At 42.1% G+C, this 16071-nt stretch overlaps 1 protein-coding gene across 2 annotated transcripts in view; it reads right to left on the reverse strand.

The window, feature by feature from the left end:
• LOC120538696 (glutaminyl-peptide cyclotransferase-like) overlaps positions 1–1843 on the reverse strand; it is a 49264-nt gene extending 47421 nt beyond the window's left edge. The window contains exon 1 of one of the 2 annotated variants that reach the window (XM_039768094.1): positions 958–1843. In XM_039768094.1, the coding sequence (XP_039624028.1) occupies positions 958–1158 (201 nt within the window). In that variant the 5' untranslated portion in view covers positions 1159–1843. The remainder of the gene's footprint in view (positions 1–957) is intronic. The other variant, XM_039768095.1, reaches the window with a different exon arrangement.
• Between the last annotated feature and the right edge of the window lie 14228 nt (positions 1844–16071).

Raw genomic sequence — 16071 nt, forward strand, 5'->3', positions numbered from 1 at the left:
TCATCAAGTCCTTCCGTAAGAACCCTAAGTCCAAAGAGGACTGTTTCATTTATGTTAGGCAGAATGCCCAGAGGGGACTGGGCAGTCTAATGGTCTGGAATCCCTACAGATTTTAATTTTTTTCTCCAGCCGTCTAGAGTTTTTTTTTTTTGTTTTTTCTGTCCCCCTTGGCCATTTGGACCTTACTCTTATTCTATGTTAATTAATGTTGACTTATTTTGTTTTCTTATTGTGTCTTTTATTTTTCTATTCTTTATTATGTAAAGCACTTTGAGCTACTGTTTGTATGAAAATGTGCTATAAAAATAAATGGTGGTGTTGTTGTTTAACTTCAGTCTTGTAGCCAGCAGCAACCTATGGACTCCAGCCCAGCTGGTATGGACTTTTAAATTGATTTTTACCATCATGCCACTTCTTTATAATTACTCCCAGCATCCCTGGGAGTTATGGGTAATGAATAAATCCATTGGTTTTCTAAGCTTGCTTTATCATGCGCAGGATCATGGGGAAGCTGTAGCCTACCCCAGCAAGCACAGGGCACAAGGCAGGAACAATCCTAGGATGAATGACTAAATGAAAAGTCTAAATCCATCCACTCACCCATCCATTTTATGAACCCTTATCTACTTTTAGGTTCGGAGACAGTCAGAACCAATCAAAGTAGCACCTGCTATAAAGCAGTAACCAGCTCAGGAGGAAACACCAGTCCAATTGACTGGCAATCATTGCCAGCATAGTGGAACTGATTAACTTTTTTGGAATGTGAAACGGGACACTTCATGGAAAAATCACACACAGCAGCAGGAAGGTCATGCGAACCACACACTGACAGACCTGCATGGTGCTGGTCAGCCAAGTCTGAATTTCACGATCTCCTAGAGCTGTAGTGCTAACCACGCCGCCACCAGACACCAATATAAACTTATGGGCGGATTGGCAGGCAAGCGTTCTCCTTACCTTTTCATTCTCCCATGCGCCAGGTTCAAGACGAACGTTACTGCTGGTTGGAACGTAGGTCAGATAGAAGTTCAGCATCCAGACTGCGAGCAGCGCCACCACGCAGATGCCGATGAAGATGAAGATGGGAAGCCGCGATCTGCCGTACGACTGACCGTTGCTGCCCGGGGGAGGCTTGGAGCGCTTGCTCGTTCTCGACATGGCCCGGCTGTCTCTTCTTCTTCCTAAGCGAAGCTCTGACTCGGCGCTTCAGTTTGAGCCACGTCATGCGCTCGTTTAAGGGACGCGAGTTCACGTTCTTTAAATAAAACAAGAACAGGGTCCAAGATCACAGCATCCGCGCGATTTGCAGGATTAAAACGAAACGTGAGCGCGTATGACGATTGGACTTCCGTTGTCTCTCAATGCACTTCAGTAGGTCGATGTTTGGGTGGTCTCAGCTCCACTAGTAGGAACGTGTCGCTACTTTGAAATTTGGGGTCTTATTAATTCATGGTTTGGAATCCACCAGTGACACGCCACGTGTGTTGCTGGATGTTAGAATATATTTGAACTTCTTTATACAACAAAACATGCTGGGTTTAAAAAAAAGTACACAAAAATAAAAACCGTCGGTAAGTTAGTGCAATTCTAGTGTGTGTGGAGATCGGGACAGACGCGCCGAGCCGCCGATCCCGTGCATTTCAGACCCGCTTCTCTCACATAAACAATGCGACGTCCGAACCTCATGCCGGGAACAGATGTCACTAACATTGAACCCAACGCAAAAAAAAAGACACGCCGCGTAAACTGCACTTCCGGCTTCCTTCCGTGGCTCTGACGACAGGAGCTTCTTAAAGACGCAGGCACGCAAATTAACTTGAAACAGAATGAGACGAAAGGCTGATAATTACACACGTGACTCAGTGCTAGGGTTGCCAGATTAGAAAATGAAAAATACGTAACACTCTTAAAATCTCTCTCTATATTACTATATATATATATATATATATATATATAAATGTATACATGCCCCCTACACACCCAGACCAATATATTATATAAGAGTAGAAACATAAGTTAAAAACATAAAGCAAGAATTTTAATGAGTTATGAGGAAAACAAAAGTAAAATCATTTGAAAATTTAATACAAGCTAAAAAAAAAATCTGTAAAAGTGAAATCATTTGAATATACAGTGCATCCGGAAAGTATTCACAGCGCATCACTTTTTCCACATTTTGTTATGTTACAGCCTTATTCCAAAATTGGTTAAATTCATTTTTTCCTCAGAATTCTACACACAACACCCCATAATGACAACGTGAAAAAGGTTTATTTGAGGTTTTTGCAAATTCATTAAAAATAAAAAACCGAGAAAGCACCTGTACATAAGTATTCACAGCCTTTGCCATGAAGCTCCAAATTGAGCTCGGGTGCATCCTGTTTCCCCTGATCATCCTTGAGATGTTTCTGCAGCTTCACTGGAGTCCACCTGTGGTCAATTCAGTTGACTGGACGTGATTTGGAAAGGCACACACCTGTCTATAGAAGGTCCCACAGTTGTCAGTTCATGTCAGATCACAAACCAAGCATGAAGTCAAAGGAATTGTCTGTAGACCTCCGAGACAGGATTGTCTCAAGGCACAAATCTGGGGAAGGTTACAGAAAAATATCTGCTGCTTTGAAGGTCCCAATGAGCACAGTGGCCTCCATCATCTGTAAGTGGAAGAAGTTCAAAACCACCAGGACTCTTCCTAGAGCTGGCCAGCCATCTAAACTGAGCGATCAGGGGAGAAGGGCCTTAGTCAGAGAGATGACCAAGAACCCGATGGTCACTCTGTCAGAGCTCCAGAGGTCCTCTGTGGAGAGAGCAGAACCTTCCAGAAGGACAACCATCCATCTCTGCAGCAATCCACCAATCAGGCCTGTATGGTAGAGTGATCAGATGGAAGCCACTCCTTAGTAAAAGGCACATGGCAGCCTGCCTGGAGTTTGCCAAAAGGCACCTGAAGGACCCTCAGACCATGAGAAACAAAATTCTCTGGTGTGATGAGACAAAGATTGAACTCTTTGGTGTGAATGCCAGGCGTCACATTTGGAGGAAACCAGGCACCGCTCATCACCAGGCCAATACCATCCCTACAGTGAAGCATGGTGGTGGCAGCATCATGCTGGGGGGATGTTTTTCAGCGGCAGAAACTGAGAGACTAGTCAGGATAAAGGGAAAGATGACTGCAACAATGTACGGAGACATCCTGGATGAAAACCTGCTCCAGAGCGCTCTTGATCTCAGACTGGGGCGACGGTTCATCTTTCAGCAGGACAACGACCCTAAGCACACAGTCAAGATATCAAAGGAGTGGCTTCAGGACAACTCTGTGAATGTCCTTGAGTGGCCCAGCCAGAGCCCAGACTTGAATCCGATTGAACATCTCTGGAGAGATCTTAAAATGGCTGTGCACCGACGCTCCCTGTCCAACCTGATGGAGCTTGAGAGGTGCTGCAAAGAGGAATGGGCGAAACTGGCCAAGGATAGGTGTGCCAAGCTTGTGGCATCATATTCAAAAAGGCTGTAATTGCTGCCAAAGGTGCATCGACAAAGTATTGAGCAAAAGCTGTGAATACTTATGTACATGTGATTTCTCAGTTGTTTTATTTTTAATAAATATGCAAAAATCTCAAGTAAACTTTTTTCACGTTGTCATTATGGGGTGTTGTGTGTAGAATTCTGAGGGAAAAAAATGAATTTAATCCATTTTGGAATAAGGCTGTAACATAACAAAATGTGGAAAAAGTGATGTGCTGTGAATACAGACAACAGAGAATTTATTACTATTATTTAATACAGGCAGTTAGAAAAAAAGTGGGCTGTGACAAGTAGTAATAACACACTTTGTTGACAGTCACCGTATGTTGCAATGTTGATACAGAACTGCACAGCAGCGTGGCAGGAGAGCAAAATGGTAAGTAACAGTGTCACTGTCCTCAGCCAACCAGAGCAACTGAACAAGCTGCAAACAGGCAGCAAACACTAATTTCTTCATTACATTTGGGTTATTTTCATCAAGAGAATCTTAGAAGTCAAATTACTTATAAAGTTACAACTAAGTACCGTAAGAAGGTAGTAAAAAAAAATATATATATTTTTTTTATGAAATTTGAAAATGAACTAAATACGGGGCATTTGGGTGTCCCTGAAAGGTCAGTACGGGACAGGGGACAAAATTATCCTTTGTCCAGCAGAGGACGGGGCATATCGAGACAGTATTTGGTTCTAGGCAGGAATATTCCGTGTGCGGGCACTAGACCATAACATTTGGAGGCGTTAATAATTATACCCTAAAGTGCACTTTTTTGTTGCCTGGTATCTCTGCAGTCTGAAGCCTCCACTCTGGAGCTCCAAGTAAGTGGAGTTGACTTAATGGACAGTCAACATTATTTGAGTCAGATAACTTAGCAGTGCAGCACTGTGGCGCAGTGGGTAGCACTGCTGCCTTGCTGTTAGGAGACCTGGGTTCACTTCCCAGGTCCTCCCTGCGTGGAGTTTGCATGTTCTTCCCGTGTCTGCGTGAGTTTCCTCCGAGTACTCTGGTTTCCTCCCACAGTCCAAAGACATGCAGGCTAGGAGCATTGGCGATTCTAAATTGTCCCATGTGTGTGCTTGGTGTGGGCTGGCGCCCTGCCCAGGGTTTGTTTCCTGTATTGGCTGGGATTGGCTCCAGCAGACTGTAGTTAGGATATGGCGGGTTGGATAATGGATGGATGGATAACTAGGCAGGTCCGCAGTTAGGCTCTTCTAGTGCTCCTTGGAGCTCCAGGGCTGCAGAGATATATAATTGCATTTTATTTTGTAAAGTGAATGGAAACCCCACCTACACAAAACAACATTCATTTCAACAGCACATATACCAATAATGCAGCTCAAAATGCTTTACATGATGTTAAAGAAATAGTTACAAGAAAAACATATTAAAATTAGGTAAGATAATGAATAAATAACAGACAAAATAAATTAATGAATAAGAGCTTATATAACATAGATATAGAATTAGTATAAAAGTAAAGTGTAATGTATAACATTGCATTCGAAGTGTTTAAAGAGGAGTCAGATGATAAGATTGGGTGGCCCGGGAGGACAGATAACACACACACACACACACACACACACACACACACAAAGCCTCCTGGGCAAAACACTGGAGAAAGAAAAAATCTGCACAGAGTTCCAAAGCCAAAGGACCACTCACTCACCTGCCCACCACCCCCTGATCATTCTACCCAACATAAATGTACTTAAGTGGTTGCTTACTTTTTTTTTTTTTCCAGGCTTTGTCCTAGAGCAGGGGTGTCCAGCTCCGGTCCTGGTGGGCCGCAGTGGCTGCAAGTTTTCATCCTAACCATCTTCTTAATTAGTGACCAGTTTTTGCTGCTAATTAACTTCCTTTGCCTTAGTTTCAATTAACTTGACTCAGGCCCCTTAGTTGTCTTTTTTTCCTTAATTAGCAGCCAAACAATAATGAGACACAAAATGAGCTGACACATGACCAGCTCACCTGTGCCCATCACACAATATCTGAAAATAAAGAAAAGTGAAGGTCTTGGTAAGGCTGATCTCTCAGGTCACTAAAACATTTCGATGCTGTTCTTAAAAAACACAGAAAATCAACAGTCTGCTGTGGCAGCTACAATCAATGCAATTAAGTAATGGATTTAATTAACAACATAAATCTGCTTCTAATTAAGAAACTAATGGAAGTGAAATTAGTTGGGGGTTGAAGCCCCAATTTAGCTGGTCATCTGTTAGCTCGCTTCACATCTCATTTCTGTTTGGCTGCCATTTATTGAAGAAAAGAATCAATTCAGAGGACTGAGCCCTTAAAAACAGGGCTATTAAAATGAAGGGAAAAGAAGCTGATTAGCAGTGAAAATGGATAACTGATTAAGTAAATGGTTAGAATGAAAACCTGCAGCCACTGCAGCCCTCCAGGATCGGAGTTGGACACCCTTGTCCTACAAGATTTGATGCAGCGGGTCTTGTGGTGAGTAGGGGTATCCACCTTAAATTTGAGCATCAGAGGCGGCTGCACGTTGCTTTGATCAGGTTGCGGTGGAGCAAAACGCCACCACATGTAAACTGGAAAAGAAATCAGAGAAAACTGGAAATTAGTCAATCATCTTCCAACTGGCTATATCCTAACACAGGGTCACCTGGAGCCAATCCCAGCCAGCACAGGGTGCAAGGCAGGAACAAATCCCAGCAGGGCACACACACCAAGGACAATTTAGAATCGCCAATGCACCTAACCTGCATTTCTTTGGACTGTGGGAGGAAACCCACGCAGACCATGCAAACTCCACACAGGGAGGTCCCGGGAAGCGAACCCAGGTCTCCTAACTGTGAGGCAGAAGTGCTACCACTGCACCACCCCTGCGGAGATTAGTAATGATTGTAAATCCATGAAGAATATGTTCAATCTTTGCATGTATTGTCAATTAGGAGTCAAATTCGAATGTACCTACAGAAAAGAAAATTTTATTTTATTTTTTTAAATGATCCATGCTGTTACCCTGGTGTATCACTATTAGTAAAGTATTCCAGATTTATGGTGCAAAACAGCAAAATCCTGCCTCACCACTTCATTTTTGCTTGGCTCTTGGACTAATCGGCAGATCACTACTAGCGTGGGGAGACAAGGACTCCAAAATATATGATAGATTCAGGTTATCTAAAGTTTTATATGTTATTCGCGGTATTTTAAAGCCACTTCTAAAGGACACACGTAACCAATGTAGCGACGCTAAGACCAGTGTGATGTGCTCAAATTTTTCTTTTTCTGCTTAAGAGTTAGTGCACCCCGCCGCCCCCTGGGCAGATGTGTTACGACTAGTCATTAAGCCCTTCAGCTGCCTCCTATTCCCACGTGTGTGACTATATATATATACAGTGGGTACGGAAAGTATTCAGACCCCCTTCAATTTTTCACTCTTTGTTATATTGCAGCCATTTGCTAAAATCATTTAAATTATTTTTTTTTCCCTCATTAATGTACACACAGCACCCCATATTGACAGAAAAAAAAATAATTTTTGAAATTGTTGCAGATTTAGTAAAAAAGAAAAACTGAAATATCACATGGTCCTAAGTATTCAGACCCTTTGCTCAGTATTTAGTAGAAGCACCCTTTTGAGCTAATACAGCCATTAGTCTTCTTGGGAAAGATGCAACAAGTTTTTCACACCTGGATTTGGGGATCCTCTTCCATTCCTCCTTACTGATCCTCTCCAGTTCTGTCAGGTTGGATGGTAAACGTTGGTGGACAGCCATTTTTAGGTCTCTCCAGAGATGCTCAATTGGGTTTAAGTCAGGGCTCTGGCTGGGCCATTCAATAACAGTCACAGAGTTGTTGTGAAGTCACTCCTTCATTATTTTAGCTGTGTGCTTAGGGTCATTGTCTTGTTGGAAGGTAAACCTTCGGCCCAGTCTGAGGTCCTTAGCACTCTGGAGAAGGTTTTTGTCCAGGATATCCCTGTACTTGGCCCCCATTCATCTTTCCCTCGATTGCAACCAATCAATCCTGTCCCTGCAGCTGAAAAACACCCCCACAGCTTGATGCTGCCACCGCCATGCTTCACTGTGGGGACTGTATTGGACAAGTGATGAGCAGTGCCTGGTTGTCTCCACACATACCGCTTAGAATTAAGGCCAAAAAGTTCTATTTTGGTCTCATCAGACCAGAGAATCTTATTTCTCACCATCTCAGAGTCCTTCAGGTGTCTTTTAGCAAACTCCATGCGGGCTGTCATGTGTCTTGCACTGAGGAGAGGCTTCCGACAGGCCACTCTGCCATGAAGCCCTGACTGGTGGAGGGCTGCAGTGATGGTTGACTTTCTACAACTTTCTCCCATCTCCTGACTGCATCTCTGGAGCTCAGCCAAAGTGATCTTTGGGTTCTTCTTTACCTCTCTCACCAAGGCTCTTCTCTCCTGGTAGCTCAGCTTTGCCGGACAGCCAGCTCTAGGAAGGGTTCTGGTCGTCCCAAATGTCTTCCATTTAAGGATTATGGAGGCCACTGTTCTCTTGGGAACCTTAAGTTCAGCAGAAATTTTTTTGTAACCTTGGCCAGATCTGTGCCTTGCCACAATTCTGTCTCTGACCTCTTCAGGCAGTTCCTTTGACCTCATGATTCTCATTTGCTCTGACATGCATTGTGAGCTGTAAGGTCTTATATAGACAGGTGTGTGGCTTTCCTAATCAAGTCCAATCAGTATAATCAAACACAGCTGGACTCAAATGAAGGTGATCTCAATGATGATCAGAAGAAATGGAAAGCACCCGAGTTAAATATATGAGTGTCACAGCAAAGGTCCTGAATACCTAGGACCATGTGATATTTCAGTTTTTCTTTTTTAAGAAATCTGCAACAATTTCAAAAATTCTTTTCTTTTGTCTGTCAATATGGGGTTCTGTGTGAACATTAATGAGGAAAAAAAATAATTTAAATGATTTTAGCAAATGGCTGCAATATAACAAAGAGTGAAAAATTGAAGGGGGTCTGAATACTTTCCGTACCCACTGTATATATTTTTTTTTTTTACCAAACTTAGTTTTCTAATTAAGCGGAATGGTGGCACAGTGGTACCGCTGCTGTCTCACAGTTAATAGACCCAGGTTCGCTTCCCGGGTTCTCCCTGCGTGGAGTTTGCATGTTCTCCCCGTGTCTGTGTGGGTTTCCTCCTGGTGCTCTGGTTTCCTCCCACAGTGCAAAGACATGCAGGTTATGTGCACTGGCGATCCTAAATTGTCCCTAGTGTGTGTGTCCTGTGGTGGGCTGGTGCCCTGCCTGGGGTTTATTCCTGCCCTGTGCTGGCTGGGATTTGATCCAGCAGACCCACTGTTAGGATATAGCGGGTTGGATAATGGTTGGATGGATGGAAAATGACTGACTAGTTTTCTAATTTATATATTGTTCCCAAAACACAGAACTTGGGAAATAATACATCACTTAATTAGTCCAGGAGTCCAATTAAAAACAGAAGCTGGTTGGAAGAAAAACCTGCAGCCACAGTGTACCCCCAGGACTGAGTTTGGGAAACTCTGATCTAGGCGACTAAAAACAGAAGCATGAATTAATTTGTCAGCTTCTTGGAATGTTATAAGGTCTAACTTTTGCAATGTTAACACAGTCCTAGTAATATGGTAAATGTGTAGTTTAAAGTACTGACATTGAACCCAGGAGGCCAGACCTGTGAGGAGACTGTGCCAACCACTCTGCCACTTTGTATCACCTATCAGTTTTCTAACTTGTTATTTTAATTTAGAATCCTGTAAATCTGTTGAGTATTCGGCAATGACTGACTGCAACTCTGCACAAAATGCCAGTTATCCCATTACTAAACCTCACTCCATTTTCCAAGCTCACTTATACAGAGTAGCTATAGCTTTAATGATCTCTGGCACCCATAGCTGAGATTCACACACACAAACAGGTCAAATTAGCAACACCAGTTCATCCCATCTGCATGCCTTTGGACTGTGGGTTCGAACCCGAACACCCAGCTTATACAGTTCAGGGACCCAGGAGTCCTGATCCTCTCCCTAAATCGTCAAACACAAGGTGGTAACCAAACAAAGAGGGTGTCAGTCGATTGAAGAACACACTTATGCTTGTTAAGGTCAAATTAAGTGTCGGCCATTAACCTAACATTTACGCCTTTTATGTTTAATCCATTTTTTACAGTCACAAGCCTGGGGTTGGATCAACTGTTAATCATGGGACTGATCACACATGCATTTACCCACAGTCAGTTTAGAATTAACCTAGTTTTTTTATTTATTTTCAATACAAGAAGAATTTGCAGAACCAGGACTAAAACCCACACAGACACAGAAAGAACATACAAACAACAATCTTCTTATATAATACACTACCGTGGCTGTTCGTTTGTCTGTCCAGGATTTTAAATCACCTGTAGCTTGCAAACTGTTTCAACGATTGACCTGAAATTTGGTACACATATACTACGTGACGTCTACTATCCGCTTTCGGGTGATGATTGACCTCCAAGTTTATTCCTCTTTTTATTTAATTTTATTGTAGAATCAACTCCCGGCAGCGATCAGCAGGGTGGCCATGCAGCGCATGCATACAGGGCGCCATTTTTCATTCCCTCCTACCTTCGCCATCACTTCCTCTACCTCTTCATATCTTAAATCGTTCTTGAGGCAGATCGAACAGTTAAGTACCAGCTTAACTGAAAAATTAAGGAAAACATACTCAGTAATTACAACAAAAAACAGTGACTGATTCAGTTTTAATGCGAAAAGATGCTGACGAAAGAAGAGAAGAAGCGGGCCGCCAGGGTGGAGAAAAGAAGAGTTGCTCAGGAAGCAGCAAGCGCATCAACCTCTGAGTAAACGAATGATAAACGTACAGAGAAAGAGGAGGAAAACTACAACTATTCTGCAGTGCGCCGTTACTGGTGACAATAACTGTGCAGGGAGTCAAACCTGGATTTCAAAGGCTGAAATTTTAGATACAAATAAAAGCAACACTGTTACCCAAAGTAACATCAAAATCTTAACGGCTTGTTAGAAATTTTTTCTATATTTGGACCACTATGTTATTTATGACCTTTAATCAATAACTTCATTGTCAAAGCCAAAGCAAACTTTATTGTCATCTAAGCCATGTACGAGTATACACATAGACGAAATTGTGAAGCTCAGGGTCCACAGTGTAACAACATGAAGTGCAAATAATAAATTCAAATTATTTTAAAATAGAATTTAAATTTTGAATTAAAACACAGACAAGACAAGACATTGTGCAAAGACAAGACAAAGATTGTCAAATCCGATTCAGGGTTGTGGGGTGATCAGAGCTTACTTATCCCAGCCACACTGGGTGTACTGATAAATAGATCACACACTGCTTGTCCCCCAAGGGGAAATCTGTTTTTTTACAGAAGCTGTAAAAGGAAAATTTTTTTATATTAGCATAGAGAATAGCAAATTAACATAAAGAGCCATAAAAAGTAATTAAAAGCTTCTAAAACATTAGATTAAGCATAAATTAGGATGTTAAGCAAATAAGATAGGTCAAGCAAATAGTTAACTAAAAATCAGTTATATTGCAATATTTTTAAGCTTACAAAGAGAAATTACTAGTTTGGGAACGTACAGAAAAAAGAACAAAACATGACGTACAGAAACCTGCTAGAACAGGCTAAGAGGTCGAGAACACCTGTGTTCAAGGCAAGGAAGCTAAGGAAACGATACCTCAGACAGAAGATGGCTCTGTGAGGCATGTAAAGAAACCAGCTGGATTGGGAAAGCAGCAGAAAGAAAACAAAAGGCTTTTGCTGTAAGCAAGGTCACACTGACGTAATGCATGAAGAGAAAATCTTAGTAAATTCAGGCATTAGCAAAAATATCAGAAGAATATATTAGAAATTAACTTTAGTGTAGAAATTAAGACGAATCAAGCATGCCAAGCAATGATTAAATGAAAGCATATAATATATTTCTTTTTAATTAAAAGCTTAGCTTTAGGCCACCAATATGAAAGGCTAGAAAAGGAAGTGACACTATGAAAGACCAAATATGGAACAAAGAACATCTGCCTAGTTGATGAACCAATCAAGAATAAGAAAAAACACAAACTGGAGTGAACAATAGACAGAATGGCCAGGTGCAGAATGAGCAAATCGAACAAGGTTAAAATGATAAGAAATAGTTATAAAAACTTCGATTGGTGCAATGTTCAGGGCTCAGCTCAATTTGGCCGTATTGGGTTGAGTCCTTGTTGGTTTTTGTGTTGTTTTATTGCAATAAAGCTTTGAAACTCTGCCTGTCTATCCAGAGTCCTAATAGCCTTTATTTTTAGGTAAAAAGCCTTCTGATGATTAATTTTTCGCCACGACAGATAGAAACTCAATAAATAAAGAAATTGTATTATATTATTACAAACAACAAACTCCCTTTTAAATTTACACCAGAATGCCAAAAAAGAAAGAAAACAACAAAAAAATGTAATGATAAAAACAGTCACAGCTACACTGAAAGAACCTGGAGAGGGTGCCAATCCATCTAAGCGCCCACTTATGTCACATATTCAATTCAGATGGCAAAGAGCCAGTACCTGTTCTGCCAGCTTAACCCAATCCAGTGTAGATGGGACCAGAGCCTACTCCAACACTGGACACAAAGCAGTAACTAGTCCTGGATGGGACACCTGTCCACTGCAGAGCCCACCTACGCATACCGGGCCAATCTACGAAGTCAGATGTGCAAGTTAGGGTTAGGTTAATTGGCAAAAAGAAGCAAGCTTGCAATACAGGTGTCTAGGGTCATCACTGTCATGTACACTGCATTTGCTAATCAACATCCAACATGCTGTCACTCTCCAGCGCCATGATTCATGAATGTAACAACCTTACTTTGAAAGTTCTGTCTCTCTTGCTGTAACAGCCCAACAAGAACCCCTGCTCTAATGGTGAAGTGACACATGGCTTGTGGTATCAGTCCAGTACTTCAAAGAAAGTGTAATCTGGCAAAATATCTGTAGTCCAAAGAAAATGATTCACCTACTAGGTTTAAAACAATAAACTGAAAGAAAGTAACAGTTCTAGTACTCTGTAAGCTGTGGATATGCTTTTAATACAAGATACAAGAAGTTTATTGTCATATACACAGTAAAAACACATGTTAAAACCATGTAATGAAATTCTTACTTTGCTTGCTCACCTTTCATATACAAAGACAGAAAGACAAAAGAAGTATAAAAACAAATAGCAATTACAATTATAAGATTTCAAAATAAGGCGCACAGTGCCTGATGACATACCGCAGCAGTCAGTACCATTTATGAGGCTATGAATTGTGGTTTGGATTGACTTTAACGTTTAGCATTGTTCAGGAGTCTGATTGCTTGTGAAAAAAAAACTGTGTGTCAGTCTTTTGGTGCATGATTTCACAACCCTCTAACGTCTCCCTGAGGGAAGCAGCGTGAAAAGCGTGTGCTTTTAATCTGTAGCATGATGTATAAAATGATGCCCAAGAAAAGACTGAGAAATTACATTTATGAGCACCATAAGGAAGGAAGAGATGGGACTAGCATTTTAAGGTACTATATTTGAAATGATTTCCTTCCATGCATGGTCATGTCCTGTGATGTAATGGTAAGGCGCACCATCCAACAATAGTTACTGCTTTGGACTCATCACTGATAGGACAGACTCTAGCTCTCCTGCAATTCTGGCCTGCGTAAGAGCAGTATGCCTAATGTGCATCACAGGTAAATCCATCCATCCATCCATCCATCCATTTTCTAACCCATTGAATCCGAATACAGGGTCACGGGGGTCTGCTGGAGCCAATCCCAGCCAACACAGGGCACAAGGCAGGAACCAATCCTGGGCAGGGTGCCAACCCACTGCAGGTAAAATCAATGGAAGCAATCATAAAGGACAAGATCAAGCAGCACATGCCTAGAACAAGTGCATTAGCAAATAGTCAATATGGGTTCAGATGAGGAAGGTCATGCTGAACTAATATTCTCGACTTGTTTGAGGAAGCAACAACAGCGTGTGATCAAAGAGGTGTGGATGATTTTATTTATCGTGGTCTTTGGGAGGTTTTTGATAAGGTTCAAGAAATGTCCATGATCAAATTAAAAGAAGTGGGCGTTCAGTGGCATGGTAGAATCTCTCCTTCGAAATATTCCCATTTTATTTGTGTAAGTCTTAAACAAAAACACAAACAAAAAATGTTTCTTCCCACCTTTACATCTCAATGCAACCTAAAACATCCAAGTGAAAGATATCACAGTAGTTCAGAAAAATTATAAAAAAAAAAAAAAATCAAAAACAAGACCTACTGAGATTAATAAAGGATCACCCCCAATGTCAATGTCATTTTGTTGAACCCCCTTTTGCTTTAATGACAGCCTCGAGTCTATTGGGATACTTCTCTATCAGCTTTGCACACCTAGATCGTGTAATATTTGCTAACTCTTCTTTACAGAAGTGTTCACGTTCAGTCAAATTGGACGGTGAGCGTTGGTGGGCTGCTATCTTCAAATCTTTCCACAGATTTAGGTCTGGGCTCTGACTGGCCACACGAGGACATTCACTTTTTTCTCCTTTAGCCACTGTGTGGTCAATTTTTCTGTGTGCTTCGGGTCGTTGTCGTGTTGAAAGGTGAACATTCTGCCCATCTTCAACATTCTGGCAGAGGGTACCAGGTTTTCCTCAAGAATTTGACGGTATTTTGCCCCATCCATTTTTCCTTTTACCCTAACAAGAGCCCCAGGCCCTGCAGCAGAGAAACACCCCCACAACAGAATGCTGCCACCTCCATGGTTAACTGTAGGTATGATGTGTTGTGGATGGTGAGCTGCATTGGAATTCTGCCAGGTGTACCGTTTTGTATTGAGGCCAAGTAGTGTGATTTTGGTCTCATCTGACCATAAGACTTTTTTCCACTTGGCATCAGAATTTTCAAGGTGCATTCTGGCTAAGCACAAACGAGCCTTACTTAATGTGGCCTTTCTTGAGAAGTGGCTTTTTCCTTGCGACCCTCCTGAACAAGCCACAATTGTGGAGCACTTGTGAAATTGTTGTCACATGCACACAATGTCCACTCTATCCTCTAACTCCTTCAAAGTGGCCATTGGCCTCTCGGTAGCCTTTCTTACTAGTTTCCTCCTTGCTTCTATCCAGTTTGAAGGGATGGCCGGATCCAGGGAGGGTCTTAATAGTACCAAACACTTGTCACTTCTTTATGATGGACTTTACTGAGCTCCTTGGGATTGATAAAGCCTCAGAGATGTTTTTGTCTCCATCTCCTGCCTTATGTCTGTCCACAACTCTATCCCTAAGATCTTTTGAAAGTGGCTTGCCACCCTAAGTCAGTTGTTTGCTGTCAGTTGCAATGCCAAGCAAGGGAATTAATGCTTCAGGAACAGCTTCACCTCCCGTCGTGGTATACATTGAATCTGCATTTGGGTTTTAAAGATTTTCCTAATATTCAATTTTTTGTGTAATTCACAAATGACAACAAACATCATTTGTATTGTAACAATGGTCTATAAAAACAAGGAACTTTTTTTTTTTTCTTTAAATGTGGGGCACGTCTTCCCCGTGTTTCACAGGCACAACACAGTCCCAAAGCACCACAGTCTTCTTCTTTAACCACCACTCCTCCCGGCTCCTTGAATGGTGGCTGCTGGGCCCTTTTATAGATCACCCAGATGTGCTCCAGGTGGTTGACTGCCGAGTTCCAGCTGCACTTTCAGGTGTGGTGAAAACACTGCCCATAAGGGCTCAGGAGTCCCAGCTGCAGCACCCCCTGGCAGCACCAACTCCAATTCCCATGGAGCCCTGCGGGAAACCGAGGCACCGCTCCAACCCAGGGGGGCTGCCCTCTACTGTCTAGGGGGAGGTATTGCAAAGTCCATGGCTACTTGCCCTGAACATCTACTGAAGGGGCTTCCCGCCCGGGTATGTACCCCAGCCGTCCGCCACAATACAGTGGAACCTCGGGTCACAAATATCTCTGAACACGTACAAATCAGGTTACGACCAAAAAGTTTGCCAAACTTTTGCATTTGTTCACGACCACACACTTGGTTGACGAACAAGCCAGTTTCCCTTCTGGTTTGTACGCGCCGATGATTTCCGCATGTGTTCAGTCTCTCCCTGTGCATTCGCTGTGAACTCTTTGTGCTCTATTTCGTTTCTCTTCCGGTTTGGACACGCTGGTGATGTATGCACGTGTTCAGTCTCTCCCTGTATAGTACATTGTTCTCGGTCAGACGTGCATCGCGCAGAGGGACTTTACCTCAAAACTGTAACCTCCTCTCCTCCCAGCTTCCTGCTCACTTCCTTCATGCCAGATCTCGGCTCATGCAAGGTTAGTTTTCTTGGTTGTTTATGGTTAGTTTTTGTATAAATTAAGGAATTTTCAAATGTTCATTTTTTTCCCTGTGCTTAAAACTGCAAAAAAAGTGTCTACAGCAAGCGGTTCGTAAGGCTGTAGCGTGAACTCTTGCAATGTTAGTTTTCTCTGTTCAAGGTTTTCTTAGTGTTATTCAATGTTTTTACATTTAGTTTACTATTACACTGTTCATTC

The sequence above is a fragment of the Polypterus senegalus genome, chromosome 11, assembly GCF_016835505.1.
Source record: "Polypterus senegalus isolate Bchr_013 chromosome 11, ASM1683550v1, whole genome shotgun sequence".
In the NCBI taxonomy this organism is placed as follows: domain Eukaryota; kingdom Metazoa; phylum Chordata; class Cladistia; order Polypteriformes; family Polypteridae; genus Polypterus; species Polypterus senegalus.